Below are 22,965 nucleotides of genomic sequence, written 5' to 3'. Positions count from 1 at the left end.
ACCACCGGAGGAGTTGGCCGGAAGGATCACGAGCAGTTGAGGAGAAGGCTGCGGTGACTGGCAGCAGCGGTGGTCGCTGGCCGGAGTGCAGCGTTGGCGGTGGAGAAGGAGGTAGTGAGGGTCGCGGCCGGGATCGAAGGGGGCTGCAGCAACAGAGGAAGCTCTGTTTCTGCAACCGTTGCAACGAGGGCTGCGGCAACCGGTGGCTGCGGCTGCGACCCAAGGGGGGAGCACGGCGACGGTTGCGGCTGGGAGGCGTGCGGCGGTGATAGAGCGATCGAGAAGCAGCGGCGGCGGTGGAGAAAAAGGTAGCGAGCGTCGTCGCTGGCCGGGAAGTTGCGATGCTGGAGATGGGAAACAGGGTGCTCTGTTTCTATCGCACCACAGCCGGAGCCGCTGGCGATGCTGGCAACGGCGGTGCGGCGGTGATCGTGCGGCCGAGAAGCAGCAGCAGCGGTGGAGAAGGAGGAGTCGGCGGCTGGAGAGGCGACCGACGCCTGCGGCAGCAGAGGGACCGGCGGTTGCTCTGTTTCTATCGCACCACAGAAACAGCGACGCCGACAGATCGCACGGCCGAAGCTGCAACCAAGGGAAGCCAGCGATGGCGGTGCGGCTAGGGCAGCGTCGCCGACGGTATAAGCGGCGATGGGTGGTCCGCTGGCTGGGAATCGGCGGCGGCGGCCCTTCTCGCTCGAGCGAGATGCGGGCAGCGAGGAGGCGAGGTGAGAAGGTTGCTGGCCGGGGCACAGTGGCAGCGGTGGGCGCTGACCGGGGAGCAGCGGCGGCGGTGGTCGCCGACCAGGAAGCAGCGCCGGCGGTGGAGGAGAAGGGAAGGCAGGGGTGGTCGGCGCCGGGAAGCAAATGTTCCTTCTTGGTTGAGAAGGAACAGCGTGCGTGGCTGTTGGCTTCGCACTCACTTTTTTTTTTTTTACGACGAACTACAGCGAGAACGCCGAGGATCGCCGCTCTGATACCAATTGATAAGACCCTAAAGTCCTATCGTAGGCTCTGATACCAATTGGTAAGACCCTAAAGTCTTATCGTAGACTCTGATACCAAATGATAAGACCTTAGGGATGATAATGATCGCTTCGAGGGGATCGGCCTCCTTGATCGCTTCGAGGGGATCGGCCCTCCTTGATCTCTTCGAGGGGATCGACCCTCCTTGATCGCTTCGAGGGGATCGACCTCCTAGGGTTTGTCCAAAGATAGAATAGTATTTTTCATAGATTACCGAAAAGAAGTAGTTACATCCATATTTATAGAGTTCCACCCAAAGTCCATCAAGACTTGAACTCTAATAATAAATAAATATTAAATAAACCTCTACTTGACTCTAACTGAACCAAATCGACTCAATAAACAACTAGACTAACCAGACTCAATAAACATTATTCAAAAGCTTATAAAAAGGGTCCTAACAGTTTCTCATCAAGATTGCCGTAAGTGAAGGACTTCGGGTCATGCAAGAGTGCACGACCAAGGAACGAAGCAGGCAGTACGTGGTGCTGTACCTTTGCTACTCAGTGGAGTAGGCGGCAGGGTTGATGGAGAAGACGGTACAATCCCAAAGGCGACCTCATCTATCAGAGAATTACTCCAAGTTGGGGTGAAAACTTCCTGCATTCTAGAAGTTCAATGGCATTGAGAAGGTGAATCACAGTAGCTAACTCAACGCAAGGAGTGCAAACACTTCAAGTGCTTCAGAAGTGTGAGCAAAGAGCAGGCGAAGGCCAGTAACCAGCTCGATGCATGAAGTACAACCTCGAGGAGGCGGGCGAAGTCAAGTAACCTTTGCCTTCTCAATTCTTAAGAGAATGGGCGAAACCGAGTACCCCAATTCTCTTATCTATCCAGCAGAGGAGCTCTGCACAAGTTCAAAGACCCTTCGAAGATAATGGAAGACAATAGTTGTCAAATCCTCACCAACGGTGATCAGTGCTACTGAGAGTAGATTGTCCGCTTCATTTCCCAACGAAACGCCAATCGAAAGCGCAAGTGATGCGAACCTACTTGGATGTGACAACTAACTGAAAGAAGAGTCAATGAGCAGATTTTGTGGAGGAAGGACCCAAAACTTCAGAAGTTTGCGAGATGATGCTCGTTAAAGCTCCAACAAGCATCCACCCAGTTCAAGCAGCATGTGGAATTTTGAGAGACTGGCGTAGTAAGGATGGTCTTTTCCTTCATCTGGGAGATCCGCAAGAATCAACAAGGATCAACACAACTCAGCCAACCCCACACCAGAGTCAGAGTCATTGGCGAGTTGAAGCAGCATGGCAGATCAAGGGTTCGACGACTCAAAAACAGCAGTGGAGAGCAGCTGGGAGCCAGGAGGCGCATTGCAGCTGGAGCAGAAGATTGAAGACTCAGCAAAGGCGAAGAGTTGCAGTGTTCACAAAGGCTTCGACGAGGACGTCGAAGGGATAAGTGGGGGAGAATGTCACGGACAAACTTCTAAACAAGGTGTTTGATGTAATGCTTATGTCTGTCCGTGTCTGTTGGCATGTTCATGCCTTGTACAGCATGTAAAGGGGTGGCCGAAGGCTTAATAGTCCCATTTTAGTTGGGTTGGTGGCCTCTTTAGGCTTGTAAATAAAGGTTGTGTCATGTGGACACGTGCGAGAGCTTTTCAGTCTGTAATGGACCATTTTACCCTTTGTTGTGCCACTGTTCAGAGCTTGTAAAGTCTGTTTGTAATATGCATTGTCTATAAAGTGTTTTTCGGACATATCTGCTTGTGGATCCCGATTGAGGCGTTCTTTTTAACCCGTTCTCTCTTTGGTTGGTCATAAGGGACAATGGGAGGCTTCGGGGAGGTTGACCTTTGCGGACAGACGCGCGAGGGTGCCGCACGACTTAGGCAAATCCAGCTAAGTCCGTGTCACTACGTGGTTTTTGTTATATACTTATGTCTAAAATAATCCTTAGATTTTTAAAGATATAGTATATAAGTCTCACTCGTTAAATCTGAATTAATAGATATAATGATACATGTAATTTAAGTTAAAAAAAAATTCATTTTAGCTTTGTGGTTTTGGTTATGGATCACTTAAACCCTTATGATTTTGTTTGTCTAAAATAATCTTTACATTTTAAAAAATATAGCATATAAGCTCTTTATGTCAAGTATGAGTTGACAACGTTAGAATCGACTTACATGATATACTGTCTTATAATAAATCATTAATATAATTATATGTATAATTTAATTTTTTTAAAAAAATCTATTTTATCGAGGAAGAGGAAACGATGAAGGCGTAGCGATAGACGAAAGCAGAGAGGTAGAAATAGGAGAGGTTAGAGGCAGAGGTGAGTGAAAGCTGGACCACAATGTCGTATGCATAATGAGTGGGGGTGCAGGAGAGGACGAAGTGGGAGGCGATAAGGAGAAAGAGGGACTAGGAGACCATTGCATGCTTAGCGTTGGATTTGTTGATACACATCCATCCGAGGTAAGATCAGAAGCTCTTGAGTGTGTCGTTAGTGCAGAAGAGGCTACGTGTGTATGATGCCTTGCTAAGCAATAACAACTTGGTACTGTTGTTGGTGGTCGCTTCCATGACGATGTTTCCTCCCGCCATTGATAGTGATCTCAATTTTTTAAATTTAAATTATATGTGTTATTATATTAATAATTTATTATGAGTCAATATGTCACGTAACCATATTTTAAACGTCTGTTCACTCAGGTTTGACGGGAGGGACTCATATGATATGTTTTTTTAAATATAGGAGTTATTTTAGATAAAAGTAAAATCATATGGGCTAAAATAGATTCTTTTTTAAATATAAATTATATTTATCATTATATTAATAATTTATTATGAAGTTAACATGGTGAGTAGATTCTAACATTTGTTAACTGAAACTTGATAGGAGGAACTTATATATTATATTTTTTGAAATATAAAGATTATTTTAAACATCAGTAAATCATTAGGATTTAAATGATGTAGGATCAAAATGATCTTAATCTTATATTTTACTAATTCATATATAGTTTTACTATTATTCTTTTATATATATTTTACTAATTAAAAGCGGAGGCAGCAATACAATAGGGTTTGGGAGCAGCCCGAAAACGGGCCAAACCGCGAGAAAAATAGAGGCGAGTTCGTCTGTAGTAACAGTGACGAGCATCCCGCAACTCGAGAGATCTTCGATTTGCTGGCCGCCATGGTGAAAACCGTAATCGCCGACGACAACCAGTCGAAGTCGGCGGAGGATCGCCTCTTCCAACACGGCATCCCCGCCCAAGTATCACTCTTTCTCTCAATCTCTGCAGCTTTTCTTCTCTTATCCCGATCTTACGGGTTCCGGTCGGTTTTCTGCAGGTTGGGCTTGTCATCGGACAGCTGAACCGCAGTTCCGATCGAGGGTTCGTGTACGATTTGATCCCCACGCCACCGACCGACGGGGGAGGCCCCGCCTGCTCCCTTAAATCTGAGGCTGCCGGCAAGGATGATAAGAAGAAGGGATCGAAGAGCGGCAAGCCCTCGGCGGAGTTTCCCGCGTCTCTTGTTGTTGATAACGATTGGGTTGCCGAGCACGCTCGGCAGGTAAAGATGGAATCTTTTTCGATGTATGCGAAGAAAGAGATCGGATCATGTTTTGTTACTTCAGTGGCTTTCTTTATCTCTGCTTTTAGGTGTCAAGAATGCTGCTGGGTGGTATGAATGTTGTTGGGATATATTTGTGGGCTTCTGAGGCCACGTTTAAGGCCACTTCACCTGCTGTGCTCTCTCAGGTGTATTTTTTTTCCCCCAATTTCTGCTTTATATATAGCAAACTACCACTGGAACGAAGAAATTTTGCCTTTTCCGCCTTTCATCTTTTGATTTAATTAGAGAAATTGGAGAATGATACTAGTTTTGTTGTATTGCTGCGCGGAAGCTTTTAGTATTTAGCTATACTTCTTGTACACTTAACAACCAACATTTGTTTCGTAGCAGTAGCGACCATTAATCTCAAGTTGTAGTACGCTCTCTTACATGTATATCGGCTACCTAGTTTTCTTTTCTAAATTTCTGGGATGTGTCAAACTTGTTTCTGCATTTCTTGTTAATCTTGTAATTCATCATGATTTTTCTGCAGGCCATTAAGGGGGTTGCACAAGCGGCTCCTTTTGCTGATAATGAGTTTGAGGAGAGATTGCTTATTCATGTATCCTACAGCCCAAGAAGGTGTTTCACATAGTTTCTCTTTTTTCTGTTGAATATACTGTGAAGCGTTTGAATCTCGGTATTGAACTAATTGTGGTAATTTGTCCTTTTGTCATGTTTATGTATTGTTTTTCTGCATTGTTAAACCTGTCAATGGTTTTTCTTCTTTTTTCACCGCTGTTATTGTTTGATGCATTTAACCTTAAGTTGTCTCATCTTGAAGTGTTTATTCTTACACTTGTTCACTGATAAAACCACAGCAATAAGCATGTCTCAGAGGATGAGGTTTATGACATGCCTATAGAAGAATAAACACAGGAATGGCTACCATTCTATCAGATATTAAAATAGCCTTTATGATAGTTAAAAGAAGGGAGAGAAAAGCATAAGAATACATCTAAATCTATTCCTGAGAAAGACAAAAGAGGCATAGATGACGGATTAATATGTAATGGTTGTATGGTGAATTATAAATAATAAGATGTCATAACTCTTGTGACTAATCTGAGGATTGTTGCATGTTCCAAGTCAAATACCACAGGTATGCCTTCTACTAAGCATTGCCATATAATGCATCCTTTTGGCATTTTAAGTGTATAAAGCATTAATTTTATATCTCGATTTGTTTCATCAATAATTTCTTTTTTCAATGTCTACATTCGAGTAGGTGGTCTTGTCGAGTCTGCACTCTAGCATCAGGTGGTTTGCAGCCATGTGACTTCAAGATGGGCAAACTGCTAGCTTCTCTTCAAGCTTTTAGATGCACATATAATTTTGAGATAAGGTACTGCTTGATTGCAATAAAACTATGAAATGCCTTCTTACCTTTTACAGAAAGCTTGTGCTTATTGTGCTAATTCAGAGTTTTTCTTATCGGTTGAAGCATTCTCATAAAAAAATTGCTGATGCATTATATTAAGAGAAGCAATTTGTTTGCCATAGTTGCAGATTAACTGAGTTTATATCATATTTTTTAACAAAACCTCAGATGCTTCTTAAGCCTAGATGCAGGTATAGCCATCGAAAGATGATGCCCCCTTGTAGGATTGGTGTTACATTCTTAATTTGAGTCACTAAAGAAACAATAGCAAACCAATTTTTTTTTCTTGCCTCCACCTTGGCTTTTCTATCATTCCATTTGTTGTTGTTTGAAATTGCTCTATCTAGGAAACATTTAGAAGGAACTTGGTACTCAAATCCTCCATGTATTGATTCTATTGGCCGTTCTTAGTCGCTAAGTGGTGGAAAGAGGGAGGTTTCTGCCGTTCCTTACCAAGATAGTGTTAGTACCAAGGATTACAATACCGAATGATATCGCTCGTACCGGGCGGTACCGTTGATCTAGCCCCGTATTGGACGATACGAGACTGTATCGGGTGAACTCGACCGTTACTACTCAAAACAGGTCGGTAACGGTCGATTTCGACCGTCGTCGCCTGCTATCAGGCGGTATCAACTTGGCTGCGACGAGGGAAGAAGAAGCGTCGAGGGAGAAGAGGGAGAAGGCGCTCGAAGAAGAGGGAGAATCAGGAGAACCTCAACGCTTTCCGATTCAGCGCTGCCCTCCCTCGACGATCTCGATCCAGGAGGTAACGGAGAGGTGGCGGCTTGATTTCTTCGCCGAAGGCCGAAGATGCCTACGACCTTTACCGCATTCTTTGTCAAAGGCTGGAGACGTTTGCGACTTTCGACGTCTTCTTTGAACACCGCAGATAAGGAGAAGACCGCGGTCTTCTCGTCTAAATACGACGAGGAGAAGAAAGGGAGGTGTCGTCGCCGAGGCAGCATATGGCTCCTTTATATATATATATATATATACACACACACACACACACACACACACACACGTACTAAGTGGTACACCTGCGTACTGCTCGATACGCTTGTACCATACCATATCGAACAAAATTCGAAACGTTAGAACGGTATGAAATTACGAACCTTGGTCAGTACTATGGAAAGAATTCATAATTAGAAAAGAGTAATGAAAATTTAAGGTCAAACAGTTGCCACAAGTTTTTGTTATTGTTATACTGATTTGTATTTGACTAATATATGGCATAACTTTTTTTTTCCGCAGATTACCTATTCCTCAATCTGGAATTTTAGGCATAATTACTTTCAAGGATCTTATTTGCAGAGGAATTGCTAATCTTGCCAAAGATTTGCAAAGTGCAAAAGCTTTGATAAACGGACATTTGGTAATTCTGCTTTTATGATTATGCATTTTGTAATTTTCTGCTATATGCTTGTAAAGATGAATGGTATGCTGGGAATTACTATTGGGGTTTACTGCAGAATTTAAGGGGAGTAGGGAGTCCTATTTGTTTACCTTTTTTTGTCTCCTAATTTTCTTGCTTAAATTATTTTCGTGCACTCGATTACTTACTTTGTTTTTTCTTGCCTAATTGAGCATGACTAAAAGGACATGAATACCTAAATATTCTTGTGTGGAGGAACAAGAAGGAAAAAAGCAAGTGTTAGCATCTATCGACAAAACTGATAGTGGAACACTTTGCTTGTCTTAAATTCTTTTGTCAATTTCTTAAAGGAATTTGATAAGGTCAAGTTCGGATGGAAGTACAAAGAAAAGCTAAGAGAATTGCAACAGTTCATCATAAAAAGGTCATATTGTGTTTGAATGTTAAGGTCATCAACATATTATTTCTCGGTGTATCAAAAAGGGTAAATCTAGTGCATGAGGCTCCTGTCAGTGCGGGTCTGAGGAGATAACGATGCTTTACTTCTATATTATATGATGTATAATCTAAACATCAAAATTAATCAAGTACTGGTGGATATTTCGATGCTGTAATGTGGTTTTTTAATTTTGGTATCCATGAACGCAGTTGGGCTGGACAGAACAGTTCTCGAACTGTCACTGGTTATGAAAAATGATCTTTTGATTATTATCAAGATTGTTTCTGGTCTGCAGCCAGTCCTATATATAAGAGCTAGGCTGGTGATGGTGGTTGGATGTGGTTCTCTCGATCATAATCTTTTATGTAGCCTTCTGATCTAAAACTTGCTTATTTGTTGTTGTGATTTTATAAGACTAGTTAATGCTTGATTCAAAAGTAGTTTAAAATTTGGATATCTAAATGCATATAATATCATATTCTAGGTTAGCACCACCTTTGTCAGTATAAGTGTATAACCATTATTATGTATAGGATCATCTTCCAAGCAATGAGATATTTTATTGTGGTTGTGTTGAGCATGCTATTGTTCATGAAATTTTTTTCCACTTATATATAGAACTGCTGCTTATTTTATGTTGCCCAGGTGACTGAAAATGTGCATACGTCTTCGGAGAGTCCACATGATGTCCAGTTCCTAGTTCCTTTCAACAAACATATATCTACTGAAGGTTTGTTGTTAATTCTTCTATAAACCTTTCCTTTCCCCCTCTCCTTGCAGTAGCCAAAAACACTACCAACAAGCTTTTGTCTTTTAGCATTCAAGTTGTTCTATATGATTTGGAAAAGGCTAATATTATGGAGTTTCATTTAAAGCATGCAGCTCCGAAGAGGTAGTTGGCCTTGTTGTCTTCAGCGGAGCTATATGTGCTTTTGCATATATGGGTCCAAGAGAACCTATTTTGCAAGCTATATCTGACTTAAAGGTACTAATATTAGATATCCCTTGTTAAACTTATATCTACCTTGAGAATCTTTTCAAAAAATATTTATCAACCTTTGTACTGATTTAAAATGGGTACAGAAGACATATTTGTTAATTTTAATGGTTCATACATGTTGTATTATATTCATGGTTATTAAATATGCTAATTATGATAAAGGACAAAATGCATATAATATTTTTGTTTCTTAAGAGCAATTAAAATATTCATTAATTCTAATGTTTTTGGGATGTCTTGCCTGCATATTATGTGATTGTAAACTAGCCTACCATTACATAGGGTTGCCTTATCTAGACTTGATCCTTGATGTGGATCTTATAATTTTGTAGTTAGCTTAGTAATTTAAACTTATTGGTTGCAAAAGATTAGTGGTAGCCTAGTTAGGTGTTGTCTTATGATGTTTTAACTTTTATCCAGTGATGGATAGAGGAAAGAATATGAAGATTATTGTCGGAGAATAAGTCCTATTTGTTGCATCTTGATTTCTCTTTTAGTCTCGTATAGAAATATAGTGAATTCAGTATGCTTTTGAAGCGAGATGCCTAGCACCTTTTGAGTCGCTTTAGTGAGCGCCTAGTGCTCGGGTTTTTTGGATCCTGGTGCCTTTTAGCACCCCACGGCTTTAAGGATATTGCTTTTACCCAAATTTAACAAAAACTAGTCTCTCTGTTAGATAATTGTCAGTATGTATATTGAGCAAGACAGCAAGAGAAGGAAGAGAGTGGTGGAGAGATGAATGAAGAGATGCTGGCTTTTTGTAGGTACTAATAGATAATGTTGAATGCATATGTGGCGTATTGCAAAATCCAAATGCATCTGTTCATTGGTTATCGTAATATAAATTAACATTTTTGTAAAGTAACTATTTCAGTAATTTCAATGATTGTCATTTTCTGTTATTGAGAGTTGAGACTAATAATTATGGTAGCTAAATCATGATTTGGCTGTAGGATCTTGCAATTTTTTGGCTCAGATCAAATAGGATGAATCAACTTAAGTCTCCAGACAGGATTCACATGGGTTCAGTTCAACTTGCAAGTCATTATCAGTTAACACAGTGACTTGTATGAGTCGACTTGAATTTTCTGAATCGACTCGGTAACCATATATTATATTCCTCAAATAAAAGTCTTCTCACTACTGCTGCTGCCTTACCGTCCCTTCTCCCTCTTCTCTCCCCTCACTCCACTTGGTCCATGGCCACAGAACATCTGTCATGATCTCTGACAGTGACAATCAATGCATAAATTTCAAATAAATTGCAAGATTCTTATCTTCATATCGAGCACTAGCAGAACTTGATCGTTCAAGCTCTTTCCAATGCCATTTTGAGGCGGCAAGTTGGGTTGATTTGTCTTTTTGGACTCCACCAGACAAGGAGGACATCTTGTGTTCATGTATTTGCTAAAGATTTAAATTGTTTGTCTGTGGAAGGTCCAAACATTTGTGATGTTTGTATTTCTGCATTCAAGTAATCTAGGTAGGAGTGACGTGGAAATAAGACCAGTTAGTAACTCTGCTTTTGGGAGCATGATGTCTTTGATCATGCCATGTTGCTACAGGGATGATCAATGTATAGTGTAGTTATTCTTGATAATTGTCATGGCTTGCCAATCATTGAGTGACTTAATAATTGACAAGGATGCTTTGAAACCTGTAGGATCAAGATCAGATGGTTCCTTATGAGCAGGAATGCGTTTTTGTCATGCCCTTAAACTAAACTTGAAAAGAGTACTGTTTTTTTGGTTGATGAGCAGGAATCCTTTTGTCTGAGTGTGTTTCTGACATGTAATGGTACTTGAAATTGGATGATGAATATGATTTAGTTTCACTTTTTGATTAATGTATTTTTACATGTTCTTTGACATATTAAGAATATATTGATTCTGTTGATTGATACTCGATGTCGATGGTACATGCGACTATGTCTTCATCCACCAACTATGTTTTCATCCACAAGTAAAAAAAAAGAAACTGAAACTATGAAATTCATAACTCAAAACTTCTATCTCAATTACACAGTGTCTTTGTTTATACAAAATTCACTCGAGAGTTTGATAACCATGCTAATAGTCCTTGATTTCATTGCCTAAAGCCCCCATGTATACTGTGTTTGCTCTTCATGGGATGTCTTATTGTCAGTCACTGCTTGTTATAATCAGAGTCTCCATTTTCAAACTAAAATTGTTGTACTTATTTGACATATATTTTCTCTAGTGCTTGCTGCTGTCTTGAAGAAACTTATGTAGCTTTCTGTTGTAAATTCAGAGTGACATAGTTTCCAGTCTAAGGAGCAGACTGGATATCATTACTGATGAGGCAGAGGAGGAAGTGGCTTTGTCCTTGGATGGTGGTGGGGAGTCAGGAGGAGATTCATTAGCTGAGAAATCCATCCATAAACTTGCCTTGCGGGAAGTAAGGTTGTCTTTTCTTCTTAGTAATGTGTAGTTACAGCTAAAGATGGTAGGCTTTTTTTGTATATTCTAATGTACCAGACAAATCAGTTTTATATTTGAATCCTATTAAATTCTCTCGTTATGAAATTGGTCTTCTTCTGTTTGAGATATATGATCTTCTTGATGTTCTTGATTTTCCTTCCAAGTAATTGTCTTCTTGAGCAGTATCTATACTGGAAACCGTAAACCTAGCTTCTGGCCTGACTTTTCTCAGTATTGTACTAGAACATCCTAGTGACGTCATTGTTTCATATCACTTGTTCACCTCAACCTTGGCTTAGGATGGCCAAATTTGTTATGGTTTCACCAGCTGTTAAAAATGCTTTCATGGGCATCTTTGATTCCAGTGACATGTCTGAGCATGGGTGAGCAATAAATTAAAAGTGTGATCATTGCAGATGTTTAAGCTTGCAGAATCCTTTGAATTTTCTTATTTGCATATATACCCATGTAATTTTCATCATTCCTTGAACACCTTATAAGATACTATGTTTATCTACACGTATTCATATAAAAGGTATATTGTTATTTGTTACAACATAAAAATATTGTAAATATGTATATATGCACCTCAAAATGACAAACTATAGATGTACTATACTAGTAATCTTTCATTTTGTATTTATGTGATTCACTCCGTATCTCATATTACATTCGATGTAAAATCTTACTACATTGACATGTTTTAATGATTTGTAAGCAGAAAACAGTGTACCTTGTTCTTCCCTAGAAGAATTCTTGTTCCATGGTATTCTGGCATATTCATCTGTGACTACCTACAAGCATTGGAGACCTTTGAGGTATTGCTAATAAACATTTAATTTGTACAAGTGCTTAATTATCTTTGCTACTCTAGTAATGCAAATAGTTCATTGTTCAACCCAGTGATTTAAAAAGCGCTAGGCGTCAAAAGGCGTTAAGGTCCAAAAACGCCCAAGGCGCTAGGCACTCGCCCGAGCGAAGTGAGGCACTAAAATATAAAAATATATAATATAATTAATAAATATAATTATTTAAAATTTTAAATAAAAATATACTATTAAATTAAGAAAATTAACAATATTAAAATTAAAATAATATATTATTAATCTGATAAATACAAATACTATTATTAGTATATTGTATACTGTTAACAGTATACAGAAGGAGAAGAAGGAAGAGGAGTGTAAGGGGGTGCTGATTGAGAAAAGTGGCAGCGGCAGCGGGAGCGGGAGTGTAAGAAGGCAGCGGGAGCGGGAGTGTAAGGAGGCAGCGGGAGCGACGATAGTGGCAGCAGTGGCAGCGGGAGCAGGAGCGGCGAGCAGCGGGAGCAGCAGCGATAACGAGTAGGGTTAGGGTTGGGCAGCAACAGCTGATATCGGTTTTAGTTGGTTCGATTGAACCAACTAACCACCGGAGACCGAACCAGACCTAAAATCATGGTTCGGTCGCCTGGTTTAACCCAGGCGCTTGCCCGAAGCACCCAGCGCCTGGGCTCGGGCGAGTGCCCAGGCGGCGCCTCTTTGAAGCGCGCCACCTGGAAGTGAAGCGAGGTGCTCGGGCCTCGCCTCGCATCACCCGAGCGCCTAGGCGAGCGCCCGAGCGCCTTTTTAAATCATTGGTTCAGCCTCTCACATATAATCATCTCTGTTTTCTTTTTCATCAAGCATTGCCCTTAACCGATTAAAGATGTGGATAGACCTGATAGTTCCTCTCTAGTTGGAATTAAACCATTTTATATTAAGCAAAAACCATGGCACAAATTTGTCTTTCTTTTCCATTTTGCTAGAGACTATTCTGATATTAAACACTTGAAGGTTGGGAGCATTGGCATTTGAATTTGCTTTGGAAGATGAGGAATGGGTATCTTGTTTCACTGTGTGGATTGAATGACAGATGTTAGACAAATTGTTAGGATGCTCCTAATGGATGTGCCTCTCAAACAGAAATTGTTGGATACATGGGCCTTTTGCGCCTGCCTACAATCATCAATCACCTGTATTTTGTGTGCTAGATCAACTCTGTTGAAAAGGCTGATCAGTAACAGATGGATTCCACATATGATTGTGAGGTGTTTTTTCTTTCTCCCAAGTTATGGCATGCACTCATAAACCCATTTTCTTGTCAAAATCCTTTTTTTCTGGTCGACATTCATGGTGGTCACTTCTTTGATCTTTAAGTGAGGGAAATAAACAACTTGCTGATGCATGCAATCCTGCTTTCTAGTTTTGTTTGTTCACTTCTAAATCTTGTTGCAACTGTGGTGTTTGTAAACATTACTTATCTCTGTCCCATTGTGTTCCAGGACGTGAAAGATCACTGCCAAGAAATGATGTCCATGGATGGTCCAATAGAAACCACTTCAGTGGTAGATCCGGAGACGGCACCGATCTCAGCGGCCACAAGATCATTCTGGGATGTAGTTCATAAATGTACATCTAATCTTGTCAATGATTCCAAGACGAACAAAAACTCGATCCAAAGAGAAGCCGACGCTGGGAAATTGGAGAGGAACAATCTCAACTTTTTAACTGCTATTCTCGTCCTCCTATCAGCTCTCCTGTTTGGATGGGCAGTTGTTGCCTTTGGACCGACAAAAACTGCTTATTGACCATAATTATGCAAGAAAAAAAGAATATATTTAAAGGATGAGTATATCATTTGCAGCTTGGTCAAGTGAAGTATGCTAACTCGTGATAAACGTTTCATGAAAAAGAACATTTCATTTTGCACTTTTATTTTGTAAAATTATGATTTAGTTTTGTCCTTATCGGAAATAATATGTCATGCCCTGTGTTCCTCATCCTAATTAAATAGTGTTTTATCGCATATTTATGATGGAGACTTATCTAAACCCCTGAATTGAACTAAACTGAGGGGATTCTATGAGTATGAAAAGATATGGGAATATTTTCAGCCACATCAAATTTCTCAGCAATTGCACAGGGTGCATGACAGTACTTTTATTTTTTTCTTGCAAGATTGTGAAGCCTAAAGGATCTAACCAGATCCATCTCAGCTGCAAGCGTATTTACCAACCAAGCAAACACAGAGACATAGTGGGTGAAAACAATTTTGTTTGGCATCTTTGATCTGAATAAATCCTACAAATATCTATCTTATGCGTCATTGTAGAACTACATGATCTGGAGTTTTAGATGGTGTTGCATACACAAGGTGTTAGCATCTAATCGCCATCAAGTTCCTAATCCAAGAACAACATATTAGCTACTATCTATTTAATCGTTATGAAAGCTTAGACTCTCAAGTTGCGGGTGCGCGATGATTGTTCGTGACAGTATACCTTATTTTTTTTATTATATATATATATATCGAGTGATACACCTTAGTGTACCGCTTGATATGCTTGTACTATATCGTACAGAGAAAAGCTTGATACGTCGGTACAATACGAACCTTGGTTGCCTCCTCATCCTTTTCACTTGGTTGCCATGCCCTCACCATCATCTCTTCTAATCTTCCTTTGCCTCCTCTCCTTTCACTAAAAGTGGGACGAAAACTTTTATGGAGATGACCTGGATGCTTTGGGGGAGGGAGGCTAGGTTGCTAGCCTTAGGAGGTAACAGGGACGAGGGGCGACGATGTGAACAAGGAGCGCATATAAAAAGCAAGAGTCAACTTTGTATACAGATTGGTACTAGTTACACTACCGGGCAATATGCCCAGTATGGTAAAATCAAGAGTCAGCTTTATATACAGATTGGTACTAGCTACCTTAATGGGCAATATGCCCAGTGTGGTAATGGTATGAGGTAGTTTACCCGGTATTGAACTTACTCGGGTGAAAATACCCGGTCTGTATACAAGGCCTGACTTGGACTGATACCGGATCATATTGTCTCGTACGGTTGAGACTATATTCCCTTGCACGTGTTAATTATTGAACATTAATGCTAAATAATTTAATAATAAAATAATAATCATAATAATTATTGAACATTAATCAGTAAAAGAAAACTCATTACCATGATATCATTATTTCATAATTTCAAATATATATACGTGAATAACTAAATGAATATCCAAGAATAATAATTAGATTTTGTATAATCAATAATTTATATGAGAAAACTATAAAGTAAACCATAATTTATATTTTTTAATCAAAATTAAATCCAATCAAATAATTAAAAATATAATCATGATTAAATCTAATCATAATTATAATAAATCATATTTATTAATTTTTTTATAATTAAGAATATACACTAAATTTCTCAATTTCATAATGATAAATGTAAATATTTGATAGGATATAAATCAAAAATATGCAATTTATGAAGGATAAAACTATAATTTCGAAGAAATTAGACTCGAGAGTAAAACTATAAATATATTGACAGAACATAAACTAGAATTACGAAAATTTTAAAGGGCAGAACTATAATTTTGTAAAACCCTAGTCGCTACGGTGGTTCCAGCTTGCGTCGTTGCTCGCGCGCGGCCGCTGTGACCTTTCCTGCCTGCGGACAGCGCGCTGGTTACGACTATTGTTAACGTGCGACCGTTGCGACGGTACCTGCCCACGTGCGGCCGTTGCCGCCGCGAGGGCTGCCTCTGTCCACGAGTGGCCGATGGTTCCTGCCCGTGCGTGGCTGCTGCCTATGCACGGCCTACCCATGCGCGGTCGTCGCCTGGGTTGTCTGCTTGCGTGCGGTCGATCGTTGCATGGACGGGTTCTGGCCGTGTGCGGTCGGCTGTCGCATGGGCACTGTGATGCCCGCACTGCGACACGCACGTTGCCCAATGCAAATTTACCATCAATAGATTCGCAGCAAGGTCGATCATTGGAGAAAAGGGATCAATCATGCATCATAAATAAAATAATAGATCTAATATATTTGATCTCTAGAACCTAGGTTCTGATACCAATTGTAAACATAAAAATATGTAATATGCTATATTAAATGCGGAAATAACCTTTATGTCAGGATTGAAATCAAATACTTAGATCTGGTGGAGATTGAGAGAAAAAATCTTAATTAGCTCTTAGAGTTTTTGTCTATTTATAGGCGAGAGCAAAGGGTCTAAGATAAGTTATTAGGAGAGTTTCTCCCATCAAGGTTATCTCCTGAGAAATCCTACATTTTTTTTTTATTGGCCAATAATCATTATCAGAATCCAATCATATATATAATCCAACGTTGAACAGCGAATAAATGGAATGCCGAAAACACTTAATCTGACCTTCGGATATGCGAGTTGATGCTCAATAATGGGTCCAAATTAGACTACAGAAAGAATTGATGCTTTATAATGGGAATCAGTCTGACCTTCGGCAGAATTTGCAAGTCGCTCTGGTAAGCAAAAGTTACAAGTTGAAATCGCTGCTGTTACTGAATTGACTAATCCGGAGAAGAAAGTTGAAGCCACCTTGGAATTAATTGCCCATACAAGGAACAGTAGGTGCTGCATGCAAGTTGCATTTGAATTTGAGGTAGTAATTCATGCTAGACGTGTATAGATTGTCACATAGCATTTGTTTTTAGTTGAGTAATTGGAGTCTTCATTCTTATTCTTACTTATGGTGGTGGTCGTCCATATTTATAGTTGATGTGAGCAACCAAGTAGGGCATTTGTGATTTCTTTCAGTTTGGATGCTTCAAGGGGTGGGTGATGGGATATTTGTCCAAAGGAACTAATTAAGGAGATCTTCAGCAAAGTTTTGGCTTCGTTCTATTCTTTGTTAATATTTTATCAATTTTTTTTGTACATGGTACAAGGATTTGTGCTTCAATTATTTGTTTTCGTTTCTAACGAGACATCCAGATTGATTAATTCATGTTGCACAAAATAAAAGATTTCAGTTTGGAGTCCAATTATGAGCGTACACCATTTAATATAATAAAAATATTTTTTTTAATTAAAAAAAATTACCTGCTTTCCATGTTTAATAGATGTTGATAGATAGATATGTCTGAAGAGATCTTCATTGACTTTACAATAATATCCAAACAACCTTCTTCTTCCTGTTGTTTCATAAAATGCATCCCGATGCTACCAATCGCTGTTGCACCGTAGGTCACCTTGTTTGCCGGAGAATATCAGGTCTCTTTATACGTGTTCTTTCATCTGACAGTAATCATAGATGCATTCTTTTGGTAGAAATCATCCAGAGCTTTTACATTGATACGGTAGAACTAAACACAAGCAAGTGCCGAGAGATCGGCATCCTTTTGCAGCTGCAGCATGCACGCCATCCGGCTGCTACTTGGGCTGTTGTTGCACCACCTGGACGAGGAAGTCGAAGACATCAGTGTTGGTGACGGCGGCCGCCACGTCCTCCTTTAGGAGGGTCCGCCTTTTGCGGCGAAGGGCGGCCGCCCAAGCTCGTCGCACGAGCACCCCGATGAGGAGCTCGCAGGCCTTGGAGAACACGACGGGCGCCTCGGCTGAAATCATCCTCACGTCGTCGCTCGACTGCTTCATGATCCTCTTTATCCGGGCCAATGGCAGCGAGTGGGGGCCGGTTCTCCCTGAGACGCCGCCAACGAGCATGGAGGAGTACGCCCCGGCCTGTCTCATGCTGCTTCGATGTAACTGGAACAGATGCTTGGTTCGATCTGCCACAGAGCACGAAGCAGGTACGTAAAAGATTCTTAAATACTTTCCACTGGAGTTTGGTTGCCGGCCTTTGTTGACGGCCGGCACGCGGACCGATGATGAAAAAATAAGCTAAATTATATTAAATTAAAACAACATAAAATATAAATGAAAATATCGTTTAGGAATGCAAATTCTATAGCAATGAAACTTTTGAATGACGAATTTGCCCTTATACCCTTCTATAGAGCACTCATGTATTCCACCTTCTTAAAGAACCCTTGGTTAATTATTTAAATAAAAGTTTTAATGTAAAAGGTAAAATTTGAATTCAAGTAAAGAGTCGTCAACCATTTTGTTATTATTGGACATTTGTTGCTCGCGCTAATGTTTAGTGTGGTGCGTTCGGATACAAGCAAATTTAAACGGTTTCCGTGTTAGAATACTTCATGCACGTTCAATATAATAATATCTTTCAACCAAATACCTAGATATATTTTGATCCCCGGATGAGTCACCACCGACATCACACGCCACATCCCAACCAATGTTAGAATCCGATACCACACGCCATCAGAACCTCGTGATGCACGCCAAGTTGGGTCCCGTGCTCGAGACACTATACGACACGACTATCCCAAGAGCTCGGGGCGATGTCGTCTGATGCCGCTCAGGCATCCCTAAAGACGCCAGCTCATCAGAAAAGACGTCCCATCCTACAAAGGTCAGCGGCCACACCAAACCGAGGCGTAACCAATCCTCGCACACTAGTATAAAAACCCATGGTCGGCACTCGGCCAAGGGGGGGGAAAATCGAGATAAAAACACTCCATTGACTTACTCGTTGGAGGGGCCAAAATCGGGGAGCACCCGACGAAGGCCATTTTGCAGGAAGGCGGTCACCCCCGAGCGGCGAGCGTCTCAACCCGGGAATCGCCATCCAGTACACGAGGACGCGCTGCCATTCATCCCGGAGTCGGAGAGACATGACCCATCACAAACGGCGCCCAAGTCAACAAACCAAGGAACACTGATCAACATCCTCTCATGAGGGCCCAGTTGACCCCGCCAGCCCGAATCTTGCCCGAGTCGCTCCGAAACGGCCACCCCCGAGCGGCGAGTGTCTCGACCTAAGAGATACCTTCCATCGCACAAGGGAGAGCAGTGAGCCGGCCCGGACCCCGACCCACGCCAACCAGCATTCCTTCCCGAGGGCGTGGCCACCTCATCATCCTACTCACTCGGCAAGAAGTTCCCGACATCGGCCCGCGGACTTAACCGTGCTGACTCACCAGCCATGGTACTTTTGTTTACTAACATTTTAGCGCTAGAGGAAGGGCTCAATGTCGTCGAAACAACTGGCAGGAGTTCTCCCCGGGAGAGAACCACCGACCGACCTCCCTTCCGTCGAACCAGAAAGTCAGGCCCTCCCCGCCCCCAGAGACGGGGGGATCCCGGCTTCGACGCCAAATCGCTACTGACGTTTGTTCAACGATCTGGGACTATCACCCTCGGGGCTCACCACAGGGCCCTCGGTTGTGACACCCGAGGCGTTCCTTAGCCTGACCAAGCAAGTGCAGGCCATGGTGGGCATGATGCAGACGCTCGCTTCGATCATTCCTCAGATCGTGCGGCTAGCGACGCCCCTGACTGACCCGACCCAACAACGCCCGAGCTGGGAGCAGGTCGGGATCGGAGAAGCCCGAAAGTAAGCAATGGAGTCGAGGGGTCCTCTCGGGCAAAACATACCCGCGCCCTGCCGAGTCACGCTACCTCATCTCGAGCCTGACACCATATCGTCCGACTCGGCGGACGACTCGCTTAGAACCCAGCTGTCCTGGGTCAACCAACGCCTGGACGCATTCTAATGCGAGTTTCAAAAATCGCGGAGTGAGTCCAGCGAAGGCGGCTCGGGCGGGTCCCCTTTCACTCAAGAAGTATAGGACAAGCCAGTACCCCTCAACTTCAGGCTGCCGACATTGGAGACATACGACGGTGGCTCCGATCCCATGGAGCACGTCTCCACATTTCGGGCCCAGATGGCCCTCCATGGTACCTCCGATGCATTGATGTGTTAGGCATTTTCGACCACTCTGAGGGGATCGACACGAACATGGTTTAGTCGGCTACGCCAATCCTTAGTCTCATCCTTCGACCAGCTTGCTGGGGAGTTCGAGCAAAATTTCCTTGCTAGCACGCGACCTAGGCCTTCCATGGCCACCTTGCTCGTGCTATCCCAGCACGAAGACGAGTTGCTCTCTCAGTTCGCGGCACGTTTTACCACCGAGATACGAGGGTTTCCGGATGCTCAACCCTCTATAATCTTGTAGCCCTTTCTGATGGGTTTGAAGCCTTCGAGGTTCTTTTGGTCGCTGATCGAGAAGCCGCTAGCGACCATCTCCGAAATGCTCCAACGCGCCAACCAGTATGTCACCGCCAAGGCGCTGGTGGCGAGGAGGCGCATGGAAGGCAAGAGGCCAAGGGCGGAACTGTCCCGGGGAATGACCTCAGCGACCCCAACACCACCCCACCGTGGGCTCGATCGACAAGAGCTACCACTCCCGAGGCCCCCGCCTCTCCCCCTAAATACATCCCGTACTGAGATCTTCCTCCAAATCAGGGAGACGGGTCTCTTGCAACAACCTCGTCCTATGAAGGCCACTCACAAAGATCGGTCCTTAGATTTGAGACACTAAGGATGTCCTGTATGAGTGCTCCACTCTTTGATACCAGACTTATAGGTTTGGATATCCCAGATCTAGTACAACTGGTCATTGGCAGTGGAAGTCGACCTTACGAGGGCTATTGAGTGTCGATAGAGGGTCATCCACTCTCGATGTCATGAGAGGAATATCCCATGTATTCTTGCTCAAACAAATCTCTGGCTAGGGTCATTCGGATTGAGAGAGAAAGAGTTCTCTAGGAGAATCCGATTAGAGCGAGACTCGAGAAGAAACCGTATGGGTCTGACAGCACCATGTTCGATATACGGTCTCTAGGATATTAGATGGATGAGGGACTATAGGTACATGGTAACTAAGGACAGACAGGTCCAATGGATTGGATTCTCCTGTATTGTTTGGGGACTACGGCGTAGTGGCATAGTATGTCCGTAGTCGATGAGTCAAGTGAATTATTATAGAGATAATAATTCACTAATTTAGAAGGAGTTCTGATAGGTATAACTCATGGTCAGCTCGATATTGGACCTAGAGGGTCACACATATATGATAGGTATTGCAATGAGTAGAGGTTCAGATATGAGATATCCGCCGGAGCCCCTATCTTATTAGATATCCAATAAGCCCCTGAATTATTGGATCCCATGGACGAGATCCAATAAGAGCCCATGAGAGATTATTGGATAGAGATCCACTAATTTAAAAGGCTTGGGTAATTGGATGTAGATCCAATACCCACTAGGAGGGGTTTGACAGGGGACCTCTATAAATAGGAGGGATTCAGTGGTTCATAGGCTAGAGCCTTTGCTTGCCTCTCCTATTCTCCTCCTACTCTCCACCTCAGAGAAGGCCTAGAATTTTGAGGAGCGTCGTCGCAGTCCTGCTGTGTGGATCACCGCTAGAGAAGAGGACGCTTGACTTCATTCACCCTCTCCTAGAGATATGCAAGGAAACAGGGATATACGATCTCCCTAGGTAACACAATCTATTCTATACGCAGTTTGTTTTGCGGATTTTTGCGCACCAATCTTTGCACGACGACGAGCATCTTTTTGGGAAATTGGAGATTTTGTTTTCTTGTTCTTCCGCTACACATGTGATGTCACCCCCAAGATTTCCCAACACTCTAGAATCAAATAGAGGCACTGATCTGGAGAGGGCACCTTGGATGGTGCCTCAAATTCCGAGATGCCACTCCATGCCCTAGGGGACTTGCCGAGAGACAAATCGTTGTCATCTCCGGGGGACTAACGACCGACGGTAGTAGCTCTACGGTGAGAAAGGCCTACGCCAGCAACATGATCAAGAAATGTCCCTGGCCCAAGCTTGAACCTGAAATCACCTTCGGGGCCGGGGAGGCCGAGCGCTCCCATCATGACGACGCTCTAGTGATCTCCATCCAGATCGCCAACGCCCGAGTCAAGAGGGTGATGGTTGACACCGGGATTTCCGTCGACGTTCTTTACTTCGACGCCTTCAAGAGGCTCGGCTTGACCGAGGGAGACTTACCCCTATGGCGTCAGTACTCACAGGATTCACAGGGGATTCCATCTCCTCGCTCGGGACCATGGTCCTCCCCGTCACCATTAGGGAGGTGCCAAGGACAAAAACAATAATGACCACCTTCATGGTAGTCGATCTGCCCTTGACCTATAACGTCATCCTCAGTCGCCCAACGCTCAACAAGATAAAGGCGGTGGTTTTCACTTACCATAGGACCATCAAGTTTCCGACCACGGCAGGGATTGGGGAGGCCCGAAGTGACTCAGGGGAGTTAAGGCGATGCTACCTTACCGTGGTTACTCTCCCAGGAAAGCCACGCCAACTCCGGTTCCCGATCCCCGTGAAGAACCCGTACCACAGGTGTCGCTGGAACCTCTCGAGCCACTCATCGAGGTACCCCTGAAGAGGAGCCGACCCGACCAGACCGTCAAGGTCAGAGCCATGCTCCTTGAAGCGGACCAGCTCCACCTCATTGATTTCCTGAGGAAGAACGCCGACATGTTCGCATGGTCCCCCGAAGAGATGCCCGGTATCGACCCAAAAGTGGCCCAACACCGGCTCAACATCGACCCCGAGGCATGATCGGTGAGACAAAGACCAAGGAGGTTCGCCCCCGACCGACAGAAGGCGATTGGGAACGAGGTCGATCATGTTATAAATGTTGGATTCATTACTGAGGTTAAATACCCCCGGTGGCTGTCGAATGTAGTCCTAGTTAAAAACCTAATGGAAGCTGGAGGATGTGTATTGATTACACCGATCTCAACCGGGCATGCCCCAAGGACGGCTATCTGCTCCCCAGGATAGACCAATTAGTCGACGCCACCGCAGGCCATGAACATCTTACGTTCATGGATGCATTCTCAGGCTACAACCAAATCTGGATGGCAACCCAAGACCAAGAAGACACTGCCTTCGTCACCAACCAAGGGGCGTATTGTTACAAGGTGATGCCCTTCGGCCTAAAGAACGTT

At 42.9% G+C, this 22,965-nt stretch overlaps 2 protein-coding genes across 5 annotated transcripts; one reads left to right on the top strand and one right to left on the bottom strand.

The window, feature by feature from the left end:
- The first annotated feature begins 4,049 nt into the window (after positions 1-4,049).
- LOC135614201 (uncharacterized) lies at positions 4,050-14,072 on the top strand. 4 transcript variants are annotated; one of them, XR_010487452.1, is made up of 11 exons: positions 4,050-4,260; positions 4,338-4,562; positions 4,652-4,750; positions 5,098-5,186; positions 5,833-5,949; positions 7,246-7,366; positions 8,451-8,535; positions 8,681-8,790; positions 11,077-11,223; positions 11,968-12,064; positions 13,549-13,715. XR_010487452.1 is itself a non-coding variant. In XM_065111299.1 (11 exons), exons 1-11 carry the CDS (start codon positions 4,180-4,182, stop codon positions 13,852-13,854), a joined length of 1,482 nt encoding a protein of 493 aa, XP_064967371.1. In that variant the 5' UTR covers positions 4,050-4,179; the 3' UTR covers positions 13,855-14,072. The 4 variants fall into 4 exon arrangements, 3 of the variants coding, with proteins under 3 accessions (XP_064967371.1, XP_064967380.1, XP_064967393.1); XM_065111299.1 differs by having other exon boundaries at positions 11,077-11,228; positions 13,549-14,072; XM_065111308.1 differs by lacking the exon at positions 11,968-12,064 and having other exon boundaries at positions 13,549-14,072.
- Positions 14,073-17,471: 3,399 nt separating this feature from the next.
- Positions 17,472-17,789, bottom strand: LOC135635814 (nuclear transcription factor Y subunit C-3-like). Its single transcript, XM_065147172.1, has one exon. It carries the CDS (start codon positions 17,787-17,789, stop codon positions 17,472-17,474), a length of 318 nt encoding a protein of 105 aa, XP_065003244.1.
- Positions 17,790-22,965: the final 5,176 nt, after the last annotated feature.

This window comes from Musa acuminata, chromosome BXJ1-3 (genome assembly GCF_036884655.1).
Source record: "Musa acuminata AAA Group cultivar baxijiao chromosome BXJ1-3, Cavendish_Baxijiao_AAA, whole genome shotgun sequence".
Classification (NCBI taxonomy): Eukaryota; Viridiplantae; Streptophyta; class Magnoliopsida; order Zingiberales; family Musaceae; genus Musa; species Musa acuminata.
The sequence above is the reverse complement of the archived record's forward strand: the minus strand, read 5'-3'. Positions and strand labels throughout refer to the sequence as shown.

What these genes read in the sequence shown, in the direction of transcription:
- LOC135635814 (XM_065147172.1), bottom strand. Translation starts at nt 17,789, where the DNA reads ATGAGACAGGCCGGGGCGTACTCCTCCATGCTCGTTGGCGGCGTCTCA.
- LOC135614201 (XM_065111299.1), top strand. Translation starts at nt 4,180, where the DNA reads ATGGTGAAAACCGTAATCGCCGACGACAACCAGTCGAAGTCGGCGGAG. An exon ending in TTGCCGAGCACGCTCGGCAG is followed by an intron (nt 4,563 to 4,651) that starts GTAAAGATGGAA and finishes CTCTGCTTTTAG; the next exon opens with GTGTCAAGAATGCTGCTGGG. An exon ending in AAGCTATATCTGACTTAAAG is followed by an intron (nt 8,791 to 11,076) that starts GTACTAATATTA and finishes TTGTAAATTCAG; the next exon opens with AGTGACATAGTTTCCAGTCT.